At 50.8% G+C, this 24,250-nt stretch overlaps 2 protein-coding genes across 2 annotated transcripts in view; one reads left to right on the top strand and one right to left on the bottom strand.

Moving 5' to 3' along the window:
• Positions 1 to 4,953: 4,953 nt before the first annotated feature.
• On the top strand, positions 4,954 to 17,967 carry NIPAL4 (NIPA like domain containing 4). The gene is made up of 6 exons (XM_046000212.1): positions 4,954 to 5,256; positions 8,482 to 8,721; positions 11,250 to 11,306; positions 12,454 to 12,544; positions 14,676 to 14,836; positions 15,684 to 17,967. The coding sequence occupies exons 1-6, from the start codon at positions 5,220 to 5,222 to the stop codon at positions 16,310 to 16,312; spliced, it is 1,215 nt and encodes a 404-aa protein (XP_045856168.1). The 5' UTR covers positions 4,954 to 5,219; the 3' UTR covers positions 16,313 to 17,967.
• A 1,842-nt stretch (positions 17,968 to 19,809) lies between these two features.
• Positions 19,810 to 24,250, bottom strand: part of ADAM19 (ADAM metallopeptidase domain 19) — an 80,200-nt gene continuing 75,759 nt past the window's right edge. Inside the window, exon 23 of the mRNA XM_045999796.1 lies at positions 19,810 to 23,405. Within this exon, the coding sequence (XP_045855752.1) occupies positions 23,352 to 23,405 (54 nt within the window). The 3' untranslated portion in view covers positions 19,810 to 23,351. The remainder of the gene's footprint in view (positions 23,406 to 24,250) is intronic.

Here is a 24,250-nt window from a genome sequence, read left to right as displayed (position 1 = left end):
TCCATGACAAGGCCAAGCAATGCAGCACTTCCACATACATTCCTCCCAGTGAGCTCTGCTCTCCGTAGGAATTTGAAACGTCTCCCACCTGTGATCAGATCCTCTGTTAGGGGATCCCCTAAAATACAGTGAGATCAGCCTGAAGAATGTGGTCAAGAATGGCTCTAGAATCCGCTGGTTTTCATCTTGGCTATAGTATTTAATTGCAGACAAGTTCCTTAGCCTTTCCTAGTCTCAGTTTTCTTATCTCTAAAATGGGAATCATAGCAGCACCTGACTCAGAGGATTATTGTGAGGAGTAAATGGGACCATGTGTGTGAAATCCTTAGTGCACTGGCTCATGCTTAAAAAGTGGCCAAAAATAATAACTCATTATTTGTCCTAAGGTCAATCTTTTCTGCTCATAAAAAAAAGTATCATGGGAGGTAAAAGTGCTAGATCAGGGTTGGAGTGATTATCAGTAAAGTTCTGATTCTGCCACGAATTAGCAGCGATGTTGGGTGTGACCTTTCCCCTCTCCAGGCCTCAGTTACTACGGAGGTTGATTAGTTCAGCTCTAACTCTGAAGGTTGTGTGGCTCTCTGTGTCTTCTGGATGGCCCCGGTCTTCCCAGCTACCCATAGACAGCAGGACCAGGAAGGGGTCTGGGAAGAAGCCTCCCCAAACCAGTGCCTTGGTTAGGAGAGCTGCTGTAGGGACACACAAGCCCACCTGGAAGTTTTGTCTCTACCATTGCGTGTGACCTTGGTACAGTCACTTCACTTCTCTGAGCCTTTATTCTTCCCTCTGTAAAATGGGACCTAAAATGGTATCCAGAGTAAGGGATTGCAATGACAATTTGAGCCAATGCCTGCAAAGCGCTTAACACACAGAGGAAGAAGTCAGTAACAGTGTGTTGTTTTAATCATCATTATTGATGCCAGCTGCATTTGGACTCATCCCTAGGCATAGTGCTCTACTTAGAGTCAGTCTGAGTGCACCTATGACCATCCCAAGTATTATTTCTAGTGACAATAAAGCTTTTTATGAGAACAGCAGCCATGCCAGGGACCCACCTAAAGAAGAGGAGTTGGCCGGCTTCTGCATGCCAACGGGCAAGATTCCCATGATTCCAGGTCAGTCTGAAGGATGTGATAACCATCTGTCCCTCCCCTCCCTGCCCAGAAGACCAGCTCTGCAGGGTGGGAAAGGATCACAAGCTGCATCTTGTCCAGCGCTTGTACCTGGGGTAAGATGCCAGGAGGGGAAGTGACCTACCCAAGCCTCGTGGCATGTTATTAGACCTAGGACACTTAGTATGTGCAGATCTGAAAAGTATGTGTGTGTTTGATTTTTGGCTTCTCTCCTTCTAGGCTCAGTGACCTCTCTGGGCTTCATTCCTCATCTGGAAAATGGGGATAATAATAAAATCTGCTTCCCAGGATTGCTGCAAAGATGAAATGAGCATGCGTATACATACATACATGTAACTTACATGCATACAACATATAACAAGCCCTCTAAAATAGCAATGTCCAATAGAAATATAATGTGAGCCGCTATGCAATTTTCAATTGTTCTGTAGCCACTTTACAAAAAGTAAAAAGAAGTAGAGAAAATTAATTTGAATAATAAATTTCATTTAACCCATTGTATCCAAGATAATATCATTTCAGCATGTGATCAATACTAAAAAGTTATTAATCGCTTACATTGTTTTTCTTATTAAGTCCTTGCAATCCGCATGGGTTGCAACCTGGGGAGATTTTGGCAATTGTCTGGGATGCTTTTGGCTGTCATAACCGGGGCAGCCTGGGAATGGGCAGCAGTGAATGCGCTGGTGTGAGATCAGGGACACTGCCAAAAATCCTACAGTGCATAGGACAGCCCCCCACAGCAAACAAATATGTGGCTCCAAATATTAATGGTGTCTGTTTTACGCACTTAGCATAGTTCGCATTAGCTACTTTCCACATCCTGAATAGTCACAGGGAACTGGTGGCTACCATATCCACAGTTCAGTTCTAGAACATAAAATTTTCGGACATGCACTTAGAAGGGTCACATTTTTGGGAGTTTGGGTTTCGGCAAATTAGTTTTCCTATTCATCAGCGGTAACTGGCCACAGGAGATGTGACTGGTTCACCAGAGTCTGGCTGGCTAAGGACAGAGCCCATCTGTCTCTGGCTGGTCAGACCCTTCCAAAGCCACCGCCCTCCCCTGGTCAACGAGCCTGGGACAGACAGTGAACCCTGTTGTTCTTTTCTGGGGAGACAATGCTACAGGCCCTGCTACCTGTCTGACAGTGCTATTGTGGCTCAGGGAGAAAAGGGCTTTGTCAGGACAGCAGGCGAGGAGACTGCGGTTCAATGGGGTTCATTATTTCTGTGCTCCCGGGATGCTGATGCCAGCCCTGGGGAAGCCCCGCCTCCTTCTAGAACAAATGGGGAGCCTGAGGCCCAGAGAGGGTGTGGAAGGCCCTTCAGCAGATCCCAGCTCCTTCCACCTCAGCCCACTGCCCTAAAACATGAAACTCACTGACCTCTGAGAAGCCTTTTCTCGAAGCACAGGCTGAAAGCCCTTAACTCAGGATGAGGGACCCCCTGCCAGGGACCCTAAAATGTAGCAGCCCCACAAATCACAAACCCATCCACAAACATATATATTAAAGCTCACAGTTGTGTATCTGTCCCTCAAGATCTGGGCTCAGCTCTGGCATAACGTGACCATAAACAACCTCTCTTATGATTAAAAAAGCCCAGGCCAGAATGAAAGACCACAGATCTCTTGTTCTGTGTCCTTGGAACAAACGCAGTCCGAGTGTGCGGACAGTGAGTGTTTGAGGGTGGTCCTCCCAGCAGGCTCAGAGATGGATGCTGTTCTGTAGTGCGTGTTAGATATGAGCCGCAGAAGTGCGTAGGTAAGAGAAAAGGCCAATTAAATTCTCGAGTCCGATCCTCCTTCTCAGGCAGCTCGAAGGCCTCGGTAATGAACTATCATTTCCAACCACCCAGTTCCCGGCTACTCTGTTCTCCAGCTCATACTGGACTTGGAGGTCTCACCTCCATGTGAACTCTGGTGCCACATCCCTCCAAAGTGAGGGGAAGGACCGGGAGCATTAAGGCCCCTTGAACTTCAAGGTGTAGTGTTAGTAATAGCTGTGATTTTCCTTTTACTTCTAAGCCCTACCTTACCCACCTCGCCCGCAACCCCATGGGCACATGCACACCCACCCACCCACCCACCCACACACACACACACACACACACACACAGAGAGAGAGAAAGGAGCTCTCTTATTTGACAAATGAGCAAACTGTTTCTCCTAGAGAGTACGTGACTTGTTTAAAGTCACCCAGAAAGTTAGGGGAAGCCACCTGCTGGGAGAACCCATCTCTTGCGTCCCAGCTAGACCGCCATGAGTTGAGGGGAGAAAGTGAGGGCAGGGAGGACAGACTGGCGGTGGGGAGGGCAGAGCCTGTTTACTCCTGATGCCCTCACTAGCTGTGGGACCTCCGGGGCAAGTTTTTCAGAGTATTTCAAATATGGGCCATTTCTATTCCTATACAAAATGTCAACATTAAGGGAACCTGGTAACAGATATATGGGAACTTTGGGTACTACTTCTGTGACTCTCCTATAAATCTATTTTATAACCAAAAGTTTTTTTTTTTTTTTTAAGTACAGTTTTCTCTCACCTGTACCATGGAGATGGTAATGGTACCTACCAAATGAGAGATCATGTCTGTATAGGGTTTAAAGATTTTATTTATTTATTTATTTGAAAGCGAGCGAGCGAGTGCCGACTCTGCTCTGAGCAGGAAGCCTGAAGGGGGCTCAGTCTCACAACCCTGAGATCATGACCTCAGCCAAAACCAGGAGCGGGACACTCAGCCCATTCAGCCACCCAGGTGCCCCCTGTATAGGGTTTAGTACCGGGTCTGTACCATAGTGAAGACTCCATAAGTAACTATTTTTAAAAGCTGCCTCCTGTGGGAAGTCAGTGACCATGATTGCCAAAACCGGCCACTGCTTTCTTGGTGGTCCCATGTCTTCACTAGCCAGGAGCACAAGTGTATTTTGGACTAAAGTGCCAGGCATATTAGTGCGGCCACGGGGAGCATGCTCTCCATCTTTACTCTTCTGCTTCCTAGCTGGGAAACCTGGTAAGTTACCTGATTGCTCTGTGCCTCAGTTTCCCTAGTATATTCTGTGTATGGTTGTCATGAGGATTATACGAACAGGGCTTTTTCAGAACTAATAACAGTGCCTGGCCTATAGCAAGCATTGCACAAGTGTTTTTATGGTCCAGAATAGTGTTTCTCTAATTTATTTTTACTATTACCCATAGTAGTAGCAAATACACTTCCCATAATCACAGCTGGGGTGTTTTTTGGGGGTGATTTGGAAGACACCAGTTTCTAGATAATAAATCCCATTTTGTTTCTCTCATTAATATATAACGTTCTCCAGGGACAGAGAATATGGCTAACTCATTTTGGTCTCCAGTCCCTCGGAAGAAGAAATATACTTCTCTCAAGCGTCTATCATCCATTCATTCTACGAAGAGGAATTCACCATTTGGGGGGCACTTACTGTGTGCCTGTGGTGTGCTAGTGCCCAGCACAGTTCAGTCCTATGTTGAATGAATGAACAAGGCAGGGAGGCAGGGAAGTAGGAAGCCGGGAAGGCAGGCAGGCAGGAAAAAACCCAGGGTCTCGGACACCACCCCCAGTCTGAGAGGGCTCCAACGGGCTGCAGTGCCTTTTCCAACTCCCACATTCCCACTTCCACCTTGGCCAGGAAATCTCCCCCTCTCCTACCTCTGAGGACCCATCAACTCTGTCCCTGTCGAGGCAACTGGGTGCAGTCCGGGCGTCGCGGAGGGGCGGCGCCAGGGGACCCGCCCCCTTGCCTCCTGCTGGGGCGGGGGGGGGAGCAACCCGGCGACTCCCTCCCGGGGAGCCCGGCAGCCTCCCCACCCCGGGAGGGCGCGTGCCCTTGGGCGGGCAGCCCGGGCGCTGGGCCCCCGACCCAGGGAGTTGCCCGAGACGCCGGGTGACTCCTCCCCGGGGACCGTCCCCCTCTGGGGCGCGTCATTCTCTCCACCCCTGGGCCCGACCCCAGCAGCTTCTCGCACGCCGGCCACGCCGGGACGAGTCTCGGCCACCTGCTCCGGAGCCGGGGAGCCCGGGGCGCCAGCCGCCCGCGCGTCGTCGGTCGGTCCGTGAGCCCGGGCCCATGGAGCTGCCGGCCAGCAACGCCAGCTGCCAGAACGGTGCGTGCGGGCCCCAGGGGACCCGGGAGCGCCGCGCGCTTCGCGCCTTCCCTTCCCTGTTGCTCCTTTCCCTCGCGTGCTCTCCTGCGGGGCCCAAACCGGGGAGGGCTGGGTCAGCGTGACCTGTGGTCGGGTCGTCTTGGGCGGGGAGGAGGAGCAGGGTTCTGGCAGACTTCCCCACCTTCGGAGATGGGGACCTGAGAGGGGGAATGGGAGGAAAAGGGACGCGTGGGGGCGGGAGGAGGCGGAGGCAGCAGAATTGATTGGAGCTGGTCAGCCAGAGGTGGAGGGGCGGGGGGGGGGGGGGCGGTGTTTCATGGTCGTTTCTTATGTATAGTTGCTTCAGATTCTCTTACCTGCTCGGGTCTGGTTGTCTCCGTGGGGCCCATCAAAGACCAGGGAAAGGGGCGCAGACACACCATGGCGAAACCCAAATGCACCTTGTAGGAAAATGAGGGGAAAAAAAACAGGAAGGGATAAGAAAAGACCCTGAGCTGTGCGTTTGGCTCTTACCAGGAATGCGGTGGTAGACTAGGCCCTTTACCTGCATTATCTCATTTAGTCCTTAACTCTAGAGGGCAAGTAGGTATTTTACCTTGCTCTCTCCTTTATGGAGAGAAAGAAACGGAGGCCCTGAAAAGCCTGATAATTTGCCCAAAGGTCCTGCAGTTGGGGGAGTGGAATGTAAAATCAGAGCTCTTAGATTCTCAAACCTGCACTCTTGTTCCTATACTCCTTTCTTGATGTGTCTCCATGTTCCTACCTCCCCTTGCTCTGGCAGCCTGTTGGCGAGCGCTGTTTCTCTAACTTCTCTTGCCCAGCAAAGTGTTCAAAGCCAGCTCTGTGGGTGTTGGCTGGCTTTGGTTTCCTGACCAACAATGCAGTCCATTTTCGGCCTCACCTTCCCCTGGGGAAGAATATGTTCCCTGGTCCTAGCATATCTGGAAGAGAAGTGGGAATCACCAGGCCCAACAGCCATTTGTCTAATGAGCATCCTCCCCAGAGCTGGATTTCCTTTGGCCATCAGCCCTCTCTTTCTTTTTCTTTCTGTCCTTATGGGAAAACTTAATTCAGTGGAGGCTGCCGAGCCCTTGGGTGCTTCAGGCTTCCCAAAACAGGCAAGCTCACAGTTTGGCTCCACCTCCTGGAGATGCGCCTTCAGGAGGGCAGGTGAAGGGCGTGGGAATGGGATTGGCCTTCTTCTAGGGAGTCACCTTCCTTGGCCCATATCCTGGCTCTGGCTCATTTCCTGCGTTCAGGGAACTCCCCAGACTCGGCCATCTGAGCTGAGGAACAGGAGTGAGAGGTCAGACCAAATCTGAGTAGGGATGGAGATGGCTTCTTGTCATACCTTCTCTTGATTGTGACACAGGTGTTAGGAAGAGAGATCACCCATTGCAAAAGACACATGGATGTCCCCTGGTGGCTTCCAGGCCCAGCTCTGCCACTACGTTTTTGTGAGACTCAAGCAAGTCCTTCTCCTCCTCAGGGCCTCAGTTTTCCTGGCTGCAAGTAAGAGGGTTAGCCAGGCTGTCTTCTGGGGCTCTCCAGCACCATTGTTCTCTGCTTCTGTGCCATGGAAGAAAGGTCAACATTGGTCTTTCCTTATTCGACCAAGATGCCACTCTATGATCCAGATACTGCCAATGCCAGAGCTGCATGACCTTGGACTTTGATGCCTATCTAGTGCCGGCCTGTAGTTCTCATTGCTCTGAGGAGAAGTGCCTGGCCCAGGCTTCCATCCTTGGCCCAGGAGCCTGGAGTTTTGTGCCCTACAGTTTGAAAAAGACCTTCTACCACTGGCGGTCACAAATTCAGATGCCTATAGGGACTGAGCACATAACCCAAATGACCAAAGGGCAGCAGATATGGACCCTGGGGAATTGCATAGAACATGTCCTAAGGGGGCAGCCACTCTCAGCGGCAGTCAGTGGTGGGCTCTGGGAAGGTGCGCTCCATAAGGTAAACAGAGGCAGATCAAAAGCTGGATTTTCATGGGAAATCTGATTTTAAATGTAGGTAATGAATTCATAGTTTAAAACAACCCTCAAGAGACAAAGCGAAGCCCCAGCCTGCCCTTGCTGCCTGCCCCGCGGGGCACAGGTAGCAGTTAAGAGAATGGCTTTGACATCACACGGAGAACAGTTTGGCTTCACTGTGTGCTGACGGTGTCGTCTTACTCAGCTTACCGAACCTATCAGGGCCCCGTGCCACGGGGTCCCTGTGCCATTTCCATGCTGAGAATGCTCATGGAACACCCCAGAGCAGAGGAGCATGTGGTCCTGGCGCTGGGAGATTACTGGCTGTGATTTAGGTGGCTTTTCTGAACTTGGGCGACTTAGCTCCCCTGACAGAGGGTGTGCCCCTCGGGCCCAAGGTTGTCCTATTGTCCTTAGTGTTTGTGCCAGAAGGACAAGCAAGGGTTGGTGGGTTCTGGGACATGAGGGCCGATTCAGGCTCTCAGGATCTCTAGGACTCGGAAGGCGAACTAAAGGGATGCTCCATGGGGCGACAGGGACAGCAATCTGACTGAGGCTGGAAGGAGGCCCCTGCCACTGACCATGGGCCCCAGAGGTCTTAGAATAAGGCCCAGAAATGATCAGTTGTAACCAACAGGCTGCTTATATTTGGTTATCTGCAGGCCTAGAAGGGGCTGTGGGCGCTCTAGCCTCACTCCCTCATGTTAACTATCAGCAGTCTCGACTGTGGCTGGAGGTGGGGATATGGCAGTGAAGAGGCTGCTTGGAGGGGAGAATCCCTGTGTGATCCTGAGCTGTCAGAGGTCCAGAGGCTGGGAGGGGATGCCTCGGGAGAGTGGGAGGTTGGAGTCACTGATGCCTGGGAGCTTGGAGGACTCTGCTTGGTGTGTAAGGCATCCGAACACCTTAGTGGTCACGTGCTAGAGTTCTGGAGTCAGACAGTCTGTGTTCTTAGGCAAGGTGCCTGACATCTCATGGCCTCTATTTCTCATCTATGAAATGGGAACTCAAGGCAGCACTTATCTGACCTATGGTCATAAACATTGGATGAGTTCTGCAAATAAATCTCCTAGCCGGGAGTAGGCACTCAGAGGATGCTATCTATTGTTGTTGGGTTGAAGCCCCTTGTGTGGATGGGGGGCCACTGCGGCTGAACTATGGGGTCTGAAACAGTAGCCAGTTTCAGGATTTTGAAAGCACACAGATGTCCCCGGTGTGACTCTTTTATCGTGCTCTTCCCGTCCAGGTTCCCTGATCAGCCTGTACTGCTCCTCCCACCAAGTCCTGTGCCAGATCGTCAGTGACCTCAGCCCCCAGGTGCCCAACAATGTCACCTCTCACAGCTGGAAGGAGAGGTTCAGGCAGAACTATGGCTTCTACGTTGGTCTGGGCCTGGCCTTGTTGTCCAGCTTCCTCATCGGCAGCAGCGTCATCCTCAAGAAGAAAGGCCTTCAGCGACTGGTGGCCTCTGGGGCCACACGGGCTGGTAGGGTCCTGACAGGGAGGACGGGTGTATGGTGCTAGGCAGCTGAGCCCCCAGCCAGCCCTGTGAACCTCCCTTCACGGGGATCCCATTCGGCAGTTGGCGAGCTTAGCCTCCATGGTCACAAAGGGTTCATTGTTAACTTTGCTGGGAATCAGCCCACCCTCAGGAGACCTCCCTTTAAAAATCCAACATTTCTGGAGAACTTCAAGATAAGTTAATTGGGGTACAGATAAGGAAAAGTTTCAGGGCCAGGAACCCGAAACCCCAGATCGGGTCCAGTTTTATTTCTTATCAGCTCTGTCATCCTGGGCAACCACGACTTCCCTGCCAAATGGGAATACAGATACCTCTGCCCAGAGCAGTGGCACACACTCCCGTGGCCCCTCGGCCTCCCAGATGGAGCCCCTCACAGGCCACAAAAGAATGACTGAGGCTCTGTCCACGAGGCAGTTGTTTGCTTGGAAATAAGGTGTATATCTATGAACCCATTCTGGAGGAAAGGAATCATGTGTAAAAGAATTCATTCATTTAATTATCATTCACTGCACACCTGCTGTGCCCGGTCCCACTCTGGACATGGGGACCCGGGGCCCCATGGGGCATTGAACTGAGTGGGGGATCCAGGCAACTGTTCCCCAGTGTGTGACGTGCTCTTTATCGTGGGGAATATCCAGGACACTTAGGGGATATTTTGGAGGGGCGTGTAAAGCCCAGGCTGGGAGGGTTTGAGGAGGTTTTCTATAAGAGATGATCTGGAAGCTGGGACCTGAATGATGAGATGGCTAAGGGAAGGGGAAAAGAGGAGATCGTGGTAGAAAGAACAGCATGTGCAAAGGCTCCAGGGTGAGAGAACATGAGTGACGTTAGAAGCTGAAAGTAGCTCAGGAGGGCTGGGAGTGGGAGGTGGGGGTAAAAGATGGGGGAAGGGCCAGATGGCGAAGGGTCTTATAAACTGGGCCCCAGAGTTTGTAAGTGGCAAAGGTTTTAGGCAGGGGACAGACATAGTTCCATTTACGATTTGAAGGAATTCCTGTTTGCTGCGTGGATAATGGATTAGGGGACAAGCGTGGCACCTAGGAGACCAGTTAGGGGAGAGAGAGAGAGCACAGCTGGGACCAGGGGAATTGAGGTGGGAATGGAGACCAGAATTGCGGTGGGAATGGAGACCATGGTGGAGTCCAGAGTTGCTTTCAAAGGCAGAACTTACTGGGTTTGGTGTTGACTGGCTCCAAGGGGAGGGTAAAACAGAGTCGAGACTGACTCAGCTTCTGCCTTGAGCAACTGGGGAGATGAGGGCGCTGTTTTCTGAGATGGAGAATGCAGGATGAGCAGGTTTATGGCATCAGGATGGTTCAGGTTTGGACATGTTCAGTGTCATGTTCTGTGAGACACTGTGTTTTGGAAGCAGACTCCTGAGGTTCCAATTCTAGCTCCAGTTCTAGCCCAAAACACAATTTTGGGTGTCATAGTGTCTCCATTTGAGTGGGGGGAAAATGCCAGAAAATAAATACATTAATTCAAATTATAGTACCACGAAGGAGAAGAGCTAGTGTGATAAAGAGAATCCCAAGGGAGACATCGCAGAGATAAGGGGCCGGGGAGGGCCTCTTAGGGGAAGCAACGTTCAAGCAAAGCCCTGAAGAGTGAGGGTAGAGATAAGCAAATGTCATTAAGAAGACTATTCCTGACACAGAAAAGCAAAGTTCTTAAGGCCAAAAAGAGCTCCTCATTTTAGAGGAACTAGAAGGAAGCCCGAGTGGCTAGGTAATAGCAAGAAGAGTGGAGAGAGGTACCTTTGGAGATGTGAACACGGTCAAAACTGTGAACTGGCTTGTTTAGGGTTTTGGTCTTTTATAGAGTATTTGGAAGCCATTGGCCTGTTACAAGCTGAGGAGTGACAGTATGATTTACATCCTTAAAAGACCATCGGCTGCTCTGAGTGAACGGGTGAGAAAGTGACAGCAGAGGAACCTGGGGAGGCTGTGGCCTCACCCCAGGCCAGAGCCACCTGGAGTCGGGTGGTGGCAGTGGAGTGGACACATGTGAGATGCTCTTTGGAGAGAGAAACAGCACGTTGGATGGAACCCAGAAGCTGGGGGAGTGGGAGAGTCGAGGGCGATTCCCTGGTTTCTGGCTTAAGCAGCTAGGTCCATGGAAGTACCCCTTACTGAGTTTCCTGTGGTGGGTGGGTGGGCGGGGAGCACTTAAAATCAAGAGTTCTGTTTAGGACAGAGTTTGGGATGCCCGTGGGAGATCCAAGAGACGTCAAGTAAGCAACTGGATGTTCATCTAGGCTCAGGAGAAAGGCTCAGTACCCATAAATGAAATAAGGACGCCAGCATAAAGATGGTATGTGCAACTTTGGGAACGGATAAAGTCACTCAGGAGGGGACCCAGAGGCACGCCCAGAGGACTAAGCACGGGGAACATATATTGAACCCCTCAAGACTGGAGAGTTAAGGTAGAGATGAGAAAGGACCTGAGAAAGCACGGCCAAGTTCTGACTTCGTGTCCATTCCTTTCTACAGTGGACGGAGGGTACGGCTACCTGAAGGACGCCATGTGGTGGGCTGGATTTCTCACCAGTAAGTGGGCTCTTTCCTAACCACACTGACGCACTGATGGCAGAGGCGGACACAAAAGGAGGGGGGGTGGGGATATTTCTGTCGTTGTGCGAAGTGTGACTCTCAAAGGGAAAACCTTGGCAGTCGTTATAGACAGAACACCTTCCCCGTATTTCGGATCACATTCTCCACCCCGAGTGAGTCCTGCATCCATGAAACTTGTATCCCCAGAGAGGCTCGTAGAGAACTGCTCATGAGAGAGGTTATCATTTCTCAACTTCCCTTGAAACAGAGAGACTCCAGCTGCCGGTCCGAGTGTCTTGGCGCCCCTCAGCCAGGTTTGCCATTCCACAGGCAGTGTGTTGGCTGACGTAGTGCACGGCTGGTCTGCCACTTAAAGTTTGCCCAGATTTACACATTCGCACATTCCCCCCGCTTTCCACCCACCCTCACTGGCTTTCCATCCTAATTCTTTCGAGTGGAAAATTAGCCAGCTTTCCATTTATAAGTCAGGTTTTGATCCCAGTCTTAGTCACGGCCATCACGTTCACCCTCTCCTTTCAAAGGGTAGACCCAGACCATTCTCTACCAGTAGACACAGAAAACGCACTTGCAGGAGTCTGCAAACTAGAAACTCAAACGTGGAGGATAAATACATTCTGTGCATCTCGTCCCGGCCCTGGGGGACGTCAGAATTTCTAACCACTTGCCTACAGTTCCTCTGGGACAGATGGCTCCATGACCAAGTGGTATCTGGAGAATCAATAGCTAAATGTTTCTTTGGCAATTAACACTTCCTAGAATGCACCTTGTAGATACAGACCAAACATAAGGTGTTCCTGCAGCACACTTAACAGTGGCCTGGACTAGAAGCCAAGATGCCTCGGGAATAGGAAGGCGTCCTTCCACCCACATGCCATGTGACCTTGGACTCTGGGCCTGGCTTGCCCTATCTTTAAAATGGAAGGATTTGATCAGGAGAGTCTGGGCCTGACATTCCAATCAGATTCGCTAGGGGCAAAGCATAAGGACCAAGATTCTAGGGAATGCAGGCCTGGGATTCTGGGAATGGTTGATCACTGAATGAAACTGTGTCCACCCAGGTTGGTTTGGGCTGGAGCTGGGACATCGAGGCCACACTACCCTGTTTTCTCCCTTCATTTCCTAGTGGCTGCAGGAGAAGTTGCCAACTTTGGGGCCTACGCATTTGCCCCTGCGACAGTCGTCACGCCTCTGGGAGCACTGAGTGTCCTCATAAGGTTATCATCTCCTCTCTTGCTGTCTCTCCCTCCTTCCTATTTTCAGTTTGTTGAGGTCTGGAGCTGTAAGTGGGGTCACCTGCTGCTTGCAGTCAGGGACCTGGGTCGGTCCCAGCTCCCAGAAAGAGGCACTGTGCTGGTCTGAGCTCCGAGACTTGGACTGTTGGCTGCTTCTTCTCTAGCATCCCCTCAGAAGAATGGCCAATAGAGGGGGAAGCCAAGCCCAGACCAGCTGGAAGGACTTCCAGTGCCCCCAAGCCGGACATCTCACTCAATGTCTTGGTGGGTCAGTAGGTGCAGCATTCAAGTTGGAGAGCAGGAGCTCGAGATCAGCTCTCCCTGAGCTCTGACCTTAAGCTCAGCCACTCAGTAACTATATTACCATGGGCCAGCCCCTTAACTCCCCTAAGCCTCTGTTTCTGCTCTGCTCAATGCGTGTGCTAATAATCCCTAGGGCGTTGCTTCAAGGACTAACTCTGTGGGCTTCCCATTGCCACCTTCCTCTCAAACTATAAGCATAGTTCCTGGAGAGAGAGTGGGGTCTTGGAGCCCCCTTTGAAGCTGGCTGAGATGATTGGCTTTAACCTGGGCGCCATGGTTAATCCCATCAAACCACACCCAGTACACACAGTTTCCTTTGTTTTGTTTTACTATCTTGATGACAATTTTGTAACATTGACACAATCAAGAATAAACAGAGGCATGACTCACATCACGCAGCTGGCTGATGTAGCAATGATTACACTGTCGCCTATCTGATTACTGTACGAATTCCCACTCTAGGAAGTTGGAAGAGGTAGGGAATTCTCCACTGTGTGACCTGCTGCCTATGTGAATGCCCCCAACCTCTCGTGAATGCCAATTTTTTGGTAGTTTTAGAGGAGAGACGGAAGACATTCAGAGGAGCTTGGACATCAATCCCCTCTCTCTTGGTACCTTAAACAGAACTTTGGGGAGTAATTCAGTCCTAGATCAGCCAACTGCCTTTTACCCTATGCTCATGTTACCTTCGTAAAGAGACAGAAAGCTGTCCTGCGATCACACCTGCCTTGTCCAGTTTCCCTCCTTTCCTCCCTCCCCTCTGCCAGCTCATCTGAGGATGTGAGGGAACGAAAATCGTATCACCAAGGAATAGCAAGAAACTTGCAGGGGTTTTGCCCAGGCAAGAGAAAACACAGGGAAGTCACAGGAATTCTCTTCAATGAGGTGTAGAGGAAAAATCATGGAATTTATAATTAGACAGAAACTCAGCTAAAATCCTGGCCCTGCTACTTACTAGTTGTATGACCTTGCCAAGTTATTTTAACTTTTAGGAGACTCAGTCTTCTCATCTATACAATGGGGATAGTATATTTTACTTCTCAAAGAGTTATAAGATGTTAATGGGATATAATAAGTAGAAAATTCCGGGCACCTGGGTGGCTCAGTGGGTTAAGCCTCTGCCTTCAGCTCAGGTCATGATCTCGGGCTCTCTGCTTAGCGGGGAGCCTGCTTCCCCCCACCTCCGCCTGCCTCTCTGCCTCTCTATCAAATAAATAAATAAAATCTTAAAAAAAAATAAGTGGAAGTTTCCTATAGGTATTATGCTAGGACATAGTGCCTATAATTGTCATTGTGGTGGTTTATATTGACATATACAAATGGAAGAAGGAATAGATCTGTTCTGTACGAACTCAAGGAACTCAAGGAGCTGAAATAGGGCAATGAATAGAAATTATCACATGTTTGGTAATTAGAATGAACCTACGATAGAATCATTTGCCTTGTGAAGGGGTGAGTTGCTTGCCATCAGAGGGATACAAGCCAAGCCTGAAAGCAGTCTGTTCGTAATGTTAAGGGGAGATGTGCTCACTGGGTGGGAAGTTAGACAACAATGCCATGAGGGCTGTTGTGACTTTTCTGTTGGGGGATCCTTTTAGTCTCTGCAGTGAAAGAAATCCACATGTATGTCCATTCCTCCAGCACACACCAGAACCCTCCCATAAGTAAGTATCTATTTCAAAGGTTTTTGGGGGGCAGAGTAGTGAGTCCTGATCTGTTCTTCTCCATGAATGCTTGCTCAGCCGCCATTTTCCTTCAGGACGCTGGCCAGGCCCGGCTGCTAATCCCTGTCTCCCCTGTCCGCCTGCAGTGCCATCCTGTCCTCCTACTTCCTGGGAGAGAGCCTGAATCTGCTGGGGAAGCTGGGCTGTGTGATCTGTGTGGCCGGCAGCACAGTGATGGTGATACACGCCCCCGAGGAAGAGAAGGTTGCCACCGTCATGGAGATGGCTGCCAAGATGAAAGACACAGGTAGGACCCCGCCCCGTCCCGCCCCAGGGAGCTGGAAAGCACAGGGGATGAACCCCAGGGAAGGTCTCACTGGGTGCTGACCGTGCCAGGTGCTGCCACCTGGAGAAGAAGGAGGCTAAAGAAGGGAAGTCGGGGGTGGGGGGCGAGGGCCCGTCTTAGGGTTGGCTCACAGGCTTCCCAGCCTGATGTGTATTGATGTCATTTATTCTGTTTATTATGTACCAGGCACGGTTCTAAATACATTCTATGCATTGTCCTGGTATGTTCAGACCGCTGTAACGGGATACCACAGACTGGGGGGCTTATAAACAACAGAAGCGTATTTCTTATACTTCTGGGAAGTCCGAGATCAAGGCCCTGGTTTGGGCCGTAATTTGGTTCATAAATGGCCAACTTCTCTCTGTGTCCTCACATGGTGGAAGGAGTGAGGGAGCTCTCTGGGGTCTCTCTTATAAGGACACTGATCCCATTCATGAGGGTGCCATCTCCAAAGGGTGCCACCTTCCAAAGGCCTCACGTCCAAATACCGTCACATTGGGTATTAATGGGGGCGGGGGGAACGACACAGTTTTATAGCATGCATTATCTCATTTAATCCCACAAAAAAAGATCTGTGAGAAAGGTCCTAGTATTAGCTCTATTTTACAAATAAGGAAAAGGAGGTCTTGCGCTTTAATTAATAACCTGCCCCAATTATTTAAAAGTTGTGACGTGGGGCTGGACCCTTTGTCTGTCTGACTTTAGGGCTCGGGTTTTCAGTGCTATCTCCCATGACCAGGGGTAGAAGGTTCTAGAAACTAAGCACCCCCTCGGCAGCTTGGTTATCTGTATCCCACCCCTCCTGAAGGGTACATCGTGTTTGCTGTGCTTCTCCTGGTGTTCTGCCTCATCCTCATCTTCGTCGTCGCCCCACGCTACGGACAACGGAATATCCTTGTCTACATCATCATCTGCTCTGTGATCGGAGCCTTCTCTGTGTCTGCTGTCAAGGGCCTGGGCATCACCATCAAGAACTTCTTCCAAGGGATGCCAGTGGTGCGGCACCCCCTCCCCTACATCCTGTCCCTCATCCTGGCACTCTCTCTCAGCACTCAGGTCAACTTCCTCAACAGGGCACTGGACATTTTTAATACCTCGCTGGTGTTCCCCATCTACTATGTGTTTTTCACCACGGTGGTGGTTACCTCCTCCGTCATCCTCTTCAAGGAATGGCACAGCATGTCTGCAGTGGACATTGTGGGCACCCTTTCTGGCTTTGTCACCATCATTCTGGGTGTGTTCATGCTTCACGCTTTCAAAGACCTGGACATCAGCCAGACCAGCTTGCCCCACATGCACAAAAACCCAACCCCCTCTCCCACCCCTGAGCCCACTGTTATCAGACTGGAAGACAAGAATGTCCTTGTGGACAATATAGAACTCTCCAGCACCCCATCACCAGAAGAGAAGCCCAGAGTATTTATAATCCATTCTTAAGACTTGGAATCGGTGAGTGAGAAGATGAGCTCTACGGTACAGCTGACCTCTCCATTTCAGAGGTACCTGGCTATTTTCACCCCCACTGTTACCAGCGGGCTCTCTTTTCTTGAGACGTTCGTTTATACCTCATCACTGTTTCCAGAAGAAAGTTCCCTACCCAGTGAGTGGTGGTGGCAGAACTTCGTGGAAACAGCCTCAGCGACCAAATACATCGGTGCCAGCAGGTCCCCTGGACCTCCCTTCCCACTTGTGTCCTCGGTGCCATCGCTGCATCGTGGGGAAGAAGGGAGAATCTGACCCGTTGAATGTAGCACAGGCCAAGACCTTCCCTGAGATGCTGGTTGTTGGGAAATCCTTAGCACTTGCTCTCCTGAGACTGAATCCCACTCCTCTGCCGCAGGAGGAAGCGCATTGCCAGAGGCCCAGACAGCAGCTCCTCACGCCTCCCCATCCAGGATGACAACTAATGTGAGACGTCCTGCTGCTTTTGCCACTCTGGCTTTGGGGACAAAAGTATGACCTCAGCTGACCTTCTTACTGTGAAAACCACCTGATGTCTCAGGGACCATTTGCAGCGGCCCCGTTCCCCGAGCACCCCAGCCTGGAGGTCAGCGTGTAAGTTTCGTCCGTCCCCAGACCTGCCCCTTCTGTCTCTCTCTCTGTCCTAAGGAGTTTGTCACTGAGACACTCGGGCAATTACCTTAGGACTCAAAACAAAATGACAAGAACAACAGCAACAAAAGATCCTCCACAGCCAAGCTGTGCCAGAGCAACCCAGTGTTTCATTTCACCTCGCTCTGGAAAGAGAACAGTGTGTGCGCTGGTCTTAAAAGTAGTCCGGCTGTCATGATAGAATTTGGCAGAATGCACTTTCCTTTTCCTCAAGGAGTCAACCAAAATATGATTTGGGGAGATGGGGAGAAGGAGGAGCAATGTCAGGAATTGGCGGAAAGCAGCCAGAAGCCCTCTAGAAACCCGGAGCTAACTTTTGTGTTGACTCTGGTGCCCAACCAAGAACCCAGGTGGGAGGGACTCTGGGTAATTCCTGGGCTGTAGCCTTAGATGCCTGAACAATGGGATGGGCTTGGAACTTTAGTGATCCATGGGGCTGTAAGCTTGGCATGGGGTGCATTCTGGCTGTTGATCTGATTGCCACCAAGTTCCCAGGGCCACTGATGAGCTCCCCGCCCTGGGAAATAGCAGGTCATGACTGCTCCAACACCACCTGCTTTGGGGACCGCCTTTAGTCCCCTCACATTTGACCAGAAGCATTCAATACCCAAGAGCAGCTGGAGAGAGAGAGTTTGCTTCCTGTCTTCCTTTTAGCTCTAGGCGTTGGTGGAAGGACCATTGAAGGGGAAGTAAGAGAGCCAGTATGTCTATAAAGAGGGAAGGCTTGATCCTTGGCCCCTGGGGTGGGGACGCAGAGCTTCCCTGTATGACCCCGTACCTGTGTCCTGGGTTGACGTCCCCTCCTCTGAGCACAGCCAAGCCCGGGCCGGACTCTTGTTGGCCTTGAACCTTCACAGGCTCAGCTGACTGACAGACTGGCTTCCTGCACCTCCAGCCTCAAATCCCTGGTTTTTAATGAATGTGGATTTTGTCCACAAAAATTTTAGTCTCTGGCTAAAATCAATGCAACATGTTGGATCTTGAGAATGGCAGTCATTGAAGGGCCCTGAGAGTGTGGTCTGCGGGGTCAAGAATAAAGACCCCAAGTATGTTTACTCAATACTTGTGTCTTGGCCTTCTCTGGACACGGAACAATGAAACTGGTTTGTCTGGGGCTGGGGGGCTGGTACCCAATCTCTGGAGGGTTGTGGCTGCCAAGTAAGTCCCTACAGTAGCTTTTGCAGCCACCCCCTCCCTGCTGTGGGAAAGACCGTTTTGGGAATTGTCCGTTGAAAATATTCATCCCTTGTTAATGTCTGAGCCCGTACTGGGAACTGGGCACAGTCCTAAGAGCTTCATGTGAATTCTTTAAAGTCCTCACAAATCCCCAAGGTAGATACATTTTTTTTAATCCCCATTTTATATACAAGAAAAGGGCTACAGGGAGGTTAAGTAATCCTCCAAGGTCACGCAGTCAGGAAGATTCAAAGCTGATATCCAGCTCCAAGCCTAGAGTCTTAACCATCAGGCAGTACATCTCCCCAAAGGACTAAAGAAGGCTGGCACTACCTTATTCTTTTCTTTTCTTGGGACCTGTGCTGTTTCCCCCGTGCAGACGGAAGCCCTATGGGAGTTGGTCTTTATTTGCTGCTTATTCTCACTGCTCAACACATAGTCGGCACTCATAAAAACATTTATTGAATGTAGGGACAATCCTGTTCCAATAGTCCTTCTTTGCCCAAACGTTTGGGTGCCAGCTCTCAGTCCAGATCAGAATTAAATGAAGCCCCGGCATGTCCAGAAGAGCAACTCTAAAACTGTCACAGCAGTTTCTGAGCACTTGGCTTGTGCCCGGCACAGGTGGGTGCCATCACGGGGCACACTTCCTGGATGATCACGACACTTTTGAGGGAGGTGTTATTCCCACAGTGTGGCAGAGAGAGGCTCAGGGTTCTGGAACTCATCCACTCTCATGCATCTAGTAAGCAGCGGAGCTGGGACGCGGACCTCGGTCTGTCTATCCAGGTTCTGTGCATTCTGTTGCTGGCCAGTGTAGGACTGGCAGCTAGTTCAGATGATGGTGTTAAGCAGGCAGCGGTGTTTCTCGGTAAGGGGCTAATTTCATGAGCAGGCATTGCAGTAGTTAAAGCATTTGTGTTTGATGCCTTTGAAATCTTTAGGCAATCTCAAAGCCCTGAGAAGTTAGAAAAATAGAATCAGATACCAAAGACCTCCCGGGGCTTTTGTGAGGATTAAATGAGATCATTCACATAAGGAAAGTAGGATACAATGCCAGCTCAAAACTCAGTGGATGTTAACCTGCTCTCGTGGTTATTATGTTCTCTCTTGGAGAACCTTAGAACTGAGGTAGGGATCAAATAAGAGAATAAGGGTGAGGTGCTTTTGCAGACTACTGGATGTGAGCTGTTGTCACACAGGGATCTGGAGTCCAAAAGCCTACTCAACCCCAGCCTTCGCTCTGCACCTGCCCACCCAGCCCAACAGAACTTGAGCAAGTCCCCCCCCGACTTTGATGTGCATCTTACCTATAGCAATAAGATGAGGAAGCGAACACAGGATCTTGGTTGTCTCCTAAACCCAATAGTGTAGCAAGACAAGAAACACAGCAGAGAATCCCAGATCATTCATGCCTTTATGACCCAAGACCCAACTGAACAAAACGAACCTATGTCCAGGTACAGAGACAAACAGCCCCCTCGACTGGTCATGGGGAAAGCCCAGGGCTTTTCTGCGGCTTCAGGCCTGACAGGTGCACTGATGGTCTCTGTGGGAACTCTTCTGCCGCGTCCTCATAGGATGGATCCTGCCCAGGCTGAGCAGGGGGAGATTGAAGCAAACAAAAAAGAACTGCCAAACCAGACAGCATTTCAAATGACAATTTATTTTAATTAAATACAAACAAGGAAAAAAGGCACCATGGCCCATTCAAGTATTTTGCATAGATGTACAAATATTGTAAACAATTAATAGGCGGACAAGAGAGAAAAGGATCTGTTTTCCGTGAACGATCTCCAAATAAAAAGAAAATTCACATTGCCCTAGATCCCAGACACATACGTACACACAGTGGATGGTGTGAGCGGCTGCACAGAAGGGTGACTTTGGGGACACTGGCTTGGATTCTACAGAACCCCTCTTCCCTAGGGATGGGGCACCTTTCCAGTTGGCATTCCCTTGGGTGTCCAGAAGAGCTGTTATACACATATTTAACACAATCACGACTTTAGAACTGGTCCCCAATGTGAAATATGCTAGTCTTCCATACCCTTTGCCAAATAAGAACAAATTTGGACATAGGCGAGGGGAGGTTTTATTCAAAAGGATTATTGCAAGAGACAGCAAGGGGCTACTGCAGTGTGGAGAAGGGGCTTCCCCAATCGTGTAAGATCTGCAAGCATCTCAGAGCTGGGGCAGAAAAGGGCCTTTTAGGGAAAAGTCAATGAAGCTAAAAAGAATGGATGGCAAGCAAGTAGTTACAACTTGGAGCCAGGCACCTGGGATAAAATCCCCCAGAGACAGGGAGACAGGCAGACAGGGGTGCTAGCCCCTGGAGGTTTACATTTCAGAGATGGCTCGCCAGTTCTTAAGGAAAACATCTCCATTGTAAAACTGGCAGGCTAAGTTAGTGTTTAAAAAGATTTCTATCCAGCTCCATCTGAACAAAGGGCTGGTTAACTCCACCAGGCTTTAGTTGGGCTCCTCTTCTCCCCACCTGAACTTGGACCCCCACTCAGTCTGAGCCAGCACCCAACACCCAGCAGCCCTTCCCGGGGAGGCTGAGCACAAGGACGGCCCCATTGTGGTTCTCTCTGGCCAAGTCCACTCCATTGATCAAAGAAAAGGCCCCTTCATTCTGAGCTTTGAGATGCTCATGGGATCTTGCAGGAGCTCCCCTGAGGGGTCTCCCTACTGCTAGAGCCCATGCCCGGATCACAAGTTCCCTTTCCCCACCTTGCAGTAAGCCTTTCCAATAAAGTCCCTCTTCAGGCTGTATTTGCTTTTATTTGTCACCTCAAAGCAGCACTCGGGCACAGGAGGGCAAAGGGAGCTCGCAGGGGCCGCTCTTGCTCCCAGGCAGCCTCCCCGGCCTCCGCCAAAATGGCGACTCCGGGTCCCTGAACACAGCCAGAAGTGAAACTGTAAATAGAGCCCGCTGCCGAAAGTCTCCATCAAATTTTAAAAACCCAACCTTCTTCCAGTTCACAGTACAATTTTATGGGTGGAGGTGGCATTAAAATAACGGAAGACAAAAACAGAAAAACAAGAAAATACAACCCAGGGCTCTCTCCGGTATGGATGCAGGGACGGCGGATGTCAGGTTCGAAAGGCTCATGCAGCCACAGTGGCTGTGGCATTTTCACGTCAGAGCCTTCGACCTCCTCATGTCTGGGAGAAAAGCTGGACATACCACAGGAACGTCTGGGAGGCATGCGGGTGGGTAGAAGTGTGATTTTTTTTTTTTTTGCCAAGGTGTTTTCACCTTTACTTTTAAGGGACCCAACCCTGAGGCCTGGGGCGTTTGAAGTTACACAATCACACAGAACGCTGTCCCCTGACCTGATCAGGCAGCAAGGAAGGTGGAAACTGGCTCTGGGGATCAACCAGGGCCCAAGTCTGGGAGACGGAGGCATGAGTAACAGTCTACCTGAGGGAAAAGAACCTCGTTTTCCTGAGATCTTTCTAAATCTACCCCATGTGTGTTCCCAGGTGCATATGCCAAATCTCCCACTTGTCTAAAACCCGAGAACATCTATTGAGCACCTGTTGTATGCAGAGAACTGTAAGGGGGCCCTGGGTTGGTGGTTGGGAGTGAAAGCTCAAGCTTCTTCCTTGCATTGAGGTTTTCAAGAGTGAACAACGGCTCACTGCAGGAGGTGGGGACAGCAAGCACCCTTCTGGGGGTGAGAGACCGTCACCAGAGAACATCTCCAGTGACAAGTCGTCCACTTTAGCAGAGCACCACATAGCCTTCCTTCCCTGCGCCGGGACTGGGGGGGTTGGGGGGGAGGGGTAGTACCCACTGGAGTGCCATTTCCCCAGCTGTTCCAAGTTCTTTCTGTAAAGGTCAGATAAGGGCAGTGATCAGAGGAGAAAGAACACAAGGAAGTGGATGATAAAAATCCTGGTGTTCCCAGCTCCAATTCTGTTCCATCAAGACTGTTGGCTGCTTCTCTACAGATCTCTAGAGACAAGTCAGCTCTCTGCTCAGAGGGCAATGATCATGCCTCAAATAAATGACCAGGCCGAGGGACAGGCTGGGGTGCGGCCCCTTTGCTGCCATCCATCCCTGAGGACCTACCTTAGATTTCCATCAGGGAGTAAAGGGTAAGACCTTCGCCCTGCCGAGGCCACAAAACACAATGGCAAATAAAGCTTTGACGCTCTTGAGACACTCTTGAGGACCACACAACAAATCCAGTGGCCAACCCTTGAAGTAGGCTCCTCGCTTGTAGGTCGCGAGCACCAGGTCTCCAAGAGGCTGAAGTGCTGAAGGCCCACTCACCACACATTAGGTAGGTCAGAGCGGGGAAGAAATTTCTGAAGGAGAAATCAAAAGTGCCGAGCAGTTGGAAAGAGAAGAAAATGAAAGGCAAACAAGAATGATTCCGAGTTGAGAGCCACAACCTTTGGCATTGGCTCAGAGGAGGCCCAAGCCTGGTGCTCCCTCTGCTGTCTACACTGCCCACAAGTAGTACCTGTCAGAGTCAGGGGGACCCGTGTAAGTAAGGGGAGGTGGGGCTTTTGGGGAGAGGGGGAGGGGAGGGGACTTCTCTTGGTCACATGTGGCACAGACCCAGGAATGGTGACCTCAACCAAGCCCTGGGTAGGGCCGTGGTGGAAGCTGGTTTGACCCCTCTCAATCCCAGAGCTAAAAGGGATGAGTAAGTGTCCGGCCTCTGTCTATTGGGACTTTCAAGGAAGACAGAAGCCGTGGAAAGCTCTGAGGCATATACCCTCCACCACAGGACGTGGATGGATGGCTTCTCCAACCCAAGCCCTGGGCTGAAGGGCTGAACAGGACTTTTCCCAGCTGGGCTTACCAGCTCAGACAGCCCAGACCATCCCCACTGGCACCTCTGAGGTGACGGGCCAGCAGGAGGGAGGTTGGAGAAGAAGCCGCCATTCATCCTCTTCCGTGCTCTCTCCTCCCTTCCCCAGGGCAGTATATTGCACAAAACAACTCTTTGATGCCATGGATAGTAGTCTCTCCGGGCCTCCCAGGAAGCCAAGGAGGCACTGAGTCAAGAAGGAGATTTCTGGAGATGCAGTGGTTCTGGGAGGAGTAAAAGAGGGGAGGAAGGACTTGGAGGCGGCCAGACATGCTTGTTCCAGACTCCATGGCCAGGATCCTCTGGGGGGGTTCGGAGTCCTCAAGGAAAAGCAGAAGCTCCTTTAGAGGGGTCTAGGTCTTCGAGCCGATCATCCCCCCAGCCCTCTGCGATCTGTATTCAGGAAACTGTGGAAAGACAGAGAAGAGAGCAAGAGAGAGAGATCAGCTAAATGCTGACCAGTAGAGTCGACAGGAGCTGTCCTCTTGCTTACGGCCGGTCAGAAGGATAAACAGACCTTCGGGTAAGTGGATTCCCGTAGGGGCGCCTGGGTGGCTCAGTGGTTTAGGCCACTGCCTTCGGCTCAGGTCATGATCTCAGGGTCCTGGGATCGAGTCCCGCATCGGGCTCTCTGCTCGGCAGGGAGCCTGCTTCCCTCTCACTCTCTCTGCTTGCCTCTCTGCCTACTTGTGATCTCTCTTTGTCAAATAAATAAATAAAATCTTTAAAAAAAAAAAAAGAATGGATTCCCGTAGAAGTCTGTCACTGTGTCTGTGTGTCCACTGTCAAGCCTCCAGCAAGAAGCCAGGTGGGCCCCAGCCCGAGCTGCAGGTCAGCCTGCAGATTTCCCGGGCCTGGCGGGAGCCTAGGGCAGTCTGCCAGTGCTCTCGCCTCCTTCCCCCCTGCTCCGACTCCCGGACTGGCAGCCTGAAAACGTCAGCCCCAGGGAAGAGGTCAGAAGAGGGGCCATTTGTAAATAGCCTCCCATAGCTGCCAGTTTACAGAAACGAACTGCCTTGACCTTTACAGCAGTCTGACGGGGCTGACTACTGCTGCAGCTTGTTGCCTCTTCCAGAGAAGGAAAGTGAGGCTTGAGAGCGAATTGCTCAGTCATTCAGCAGGTGAGTTGTAGACCCAGTCTGGAAGCCACCATAGTCCAGCCTCCTAAGCCTCACCTCTCATAGGAAACCAAAAAACTCCAGCCCTAACTTAAAGGATAGTCATACCGGCACTAAGTAACACTAAACTTTTG

This window comes from Meles meles, chromosome 3, assembly GCF_922984935.1.
Source record: "Meles meles chromosome 3, mMelMel3.1 paternal haplotype, whole genome shotgun sequence".
Classification (NCBI taxonomy): Eukaryota; Metazoa; Chordata; class Mammalia; order Carnivora; family Mustelidae; genus Meles; species Meles meles.
This window is presented reverse-complemented; position numbering and strand designations above follow the sequence as displayed.

Excerpts from the sequence above, each read along its gene's own strand:
- NIPAL4 (XM_046000212.1), top strand. The coding sequence starts at position 5,220 with ATGGAGCTGCCGGCCAGCAACGCCAGCTGCCAGAACG. Across the intron at positions 8,722-11,249 it reads CTCTGGGGCCACACGGGCTG|TGGACGGAGGGTACGGCTAC; the intron begins GTAGGGTCCTGA and ends TCCTTTCTACAG. Across the intron at positions 12,545-14,675 it reads GCACTGAGTGTCCTCATAAG|TGCCATCCTGTCCTCCTACT; the intron begins GTTATCATCTCC and ends GTCCGCCTGCAG.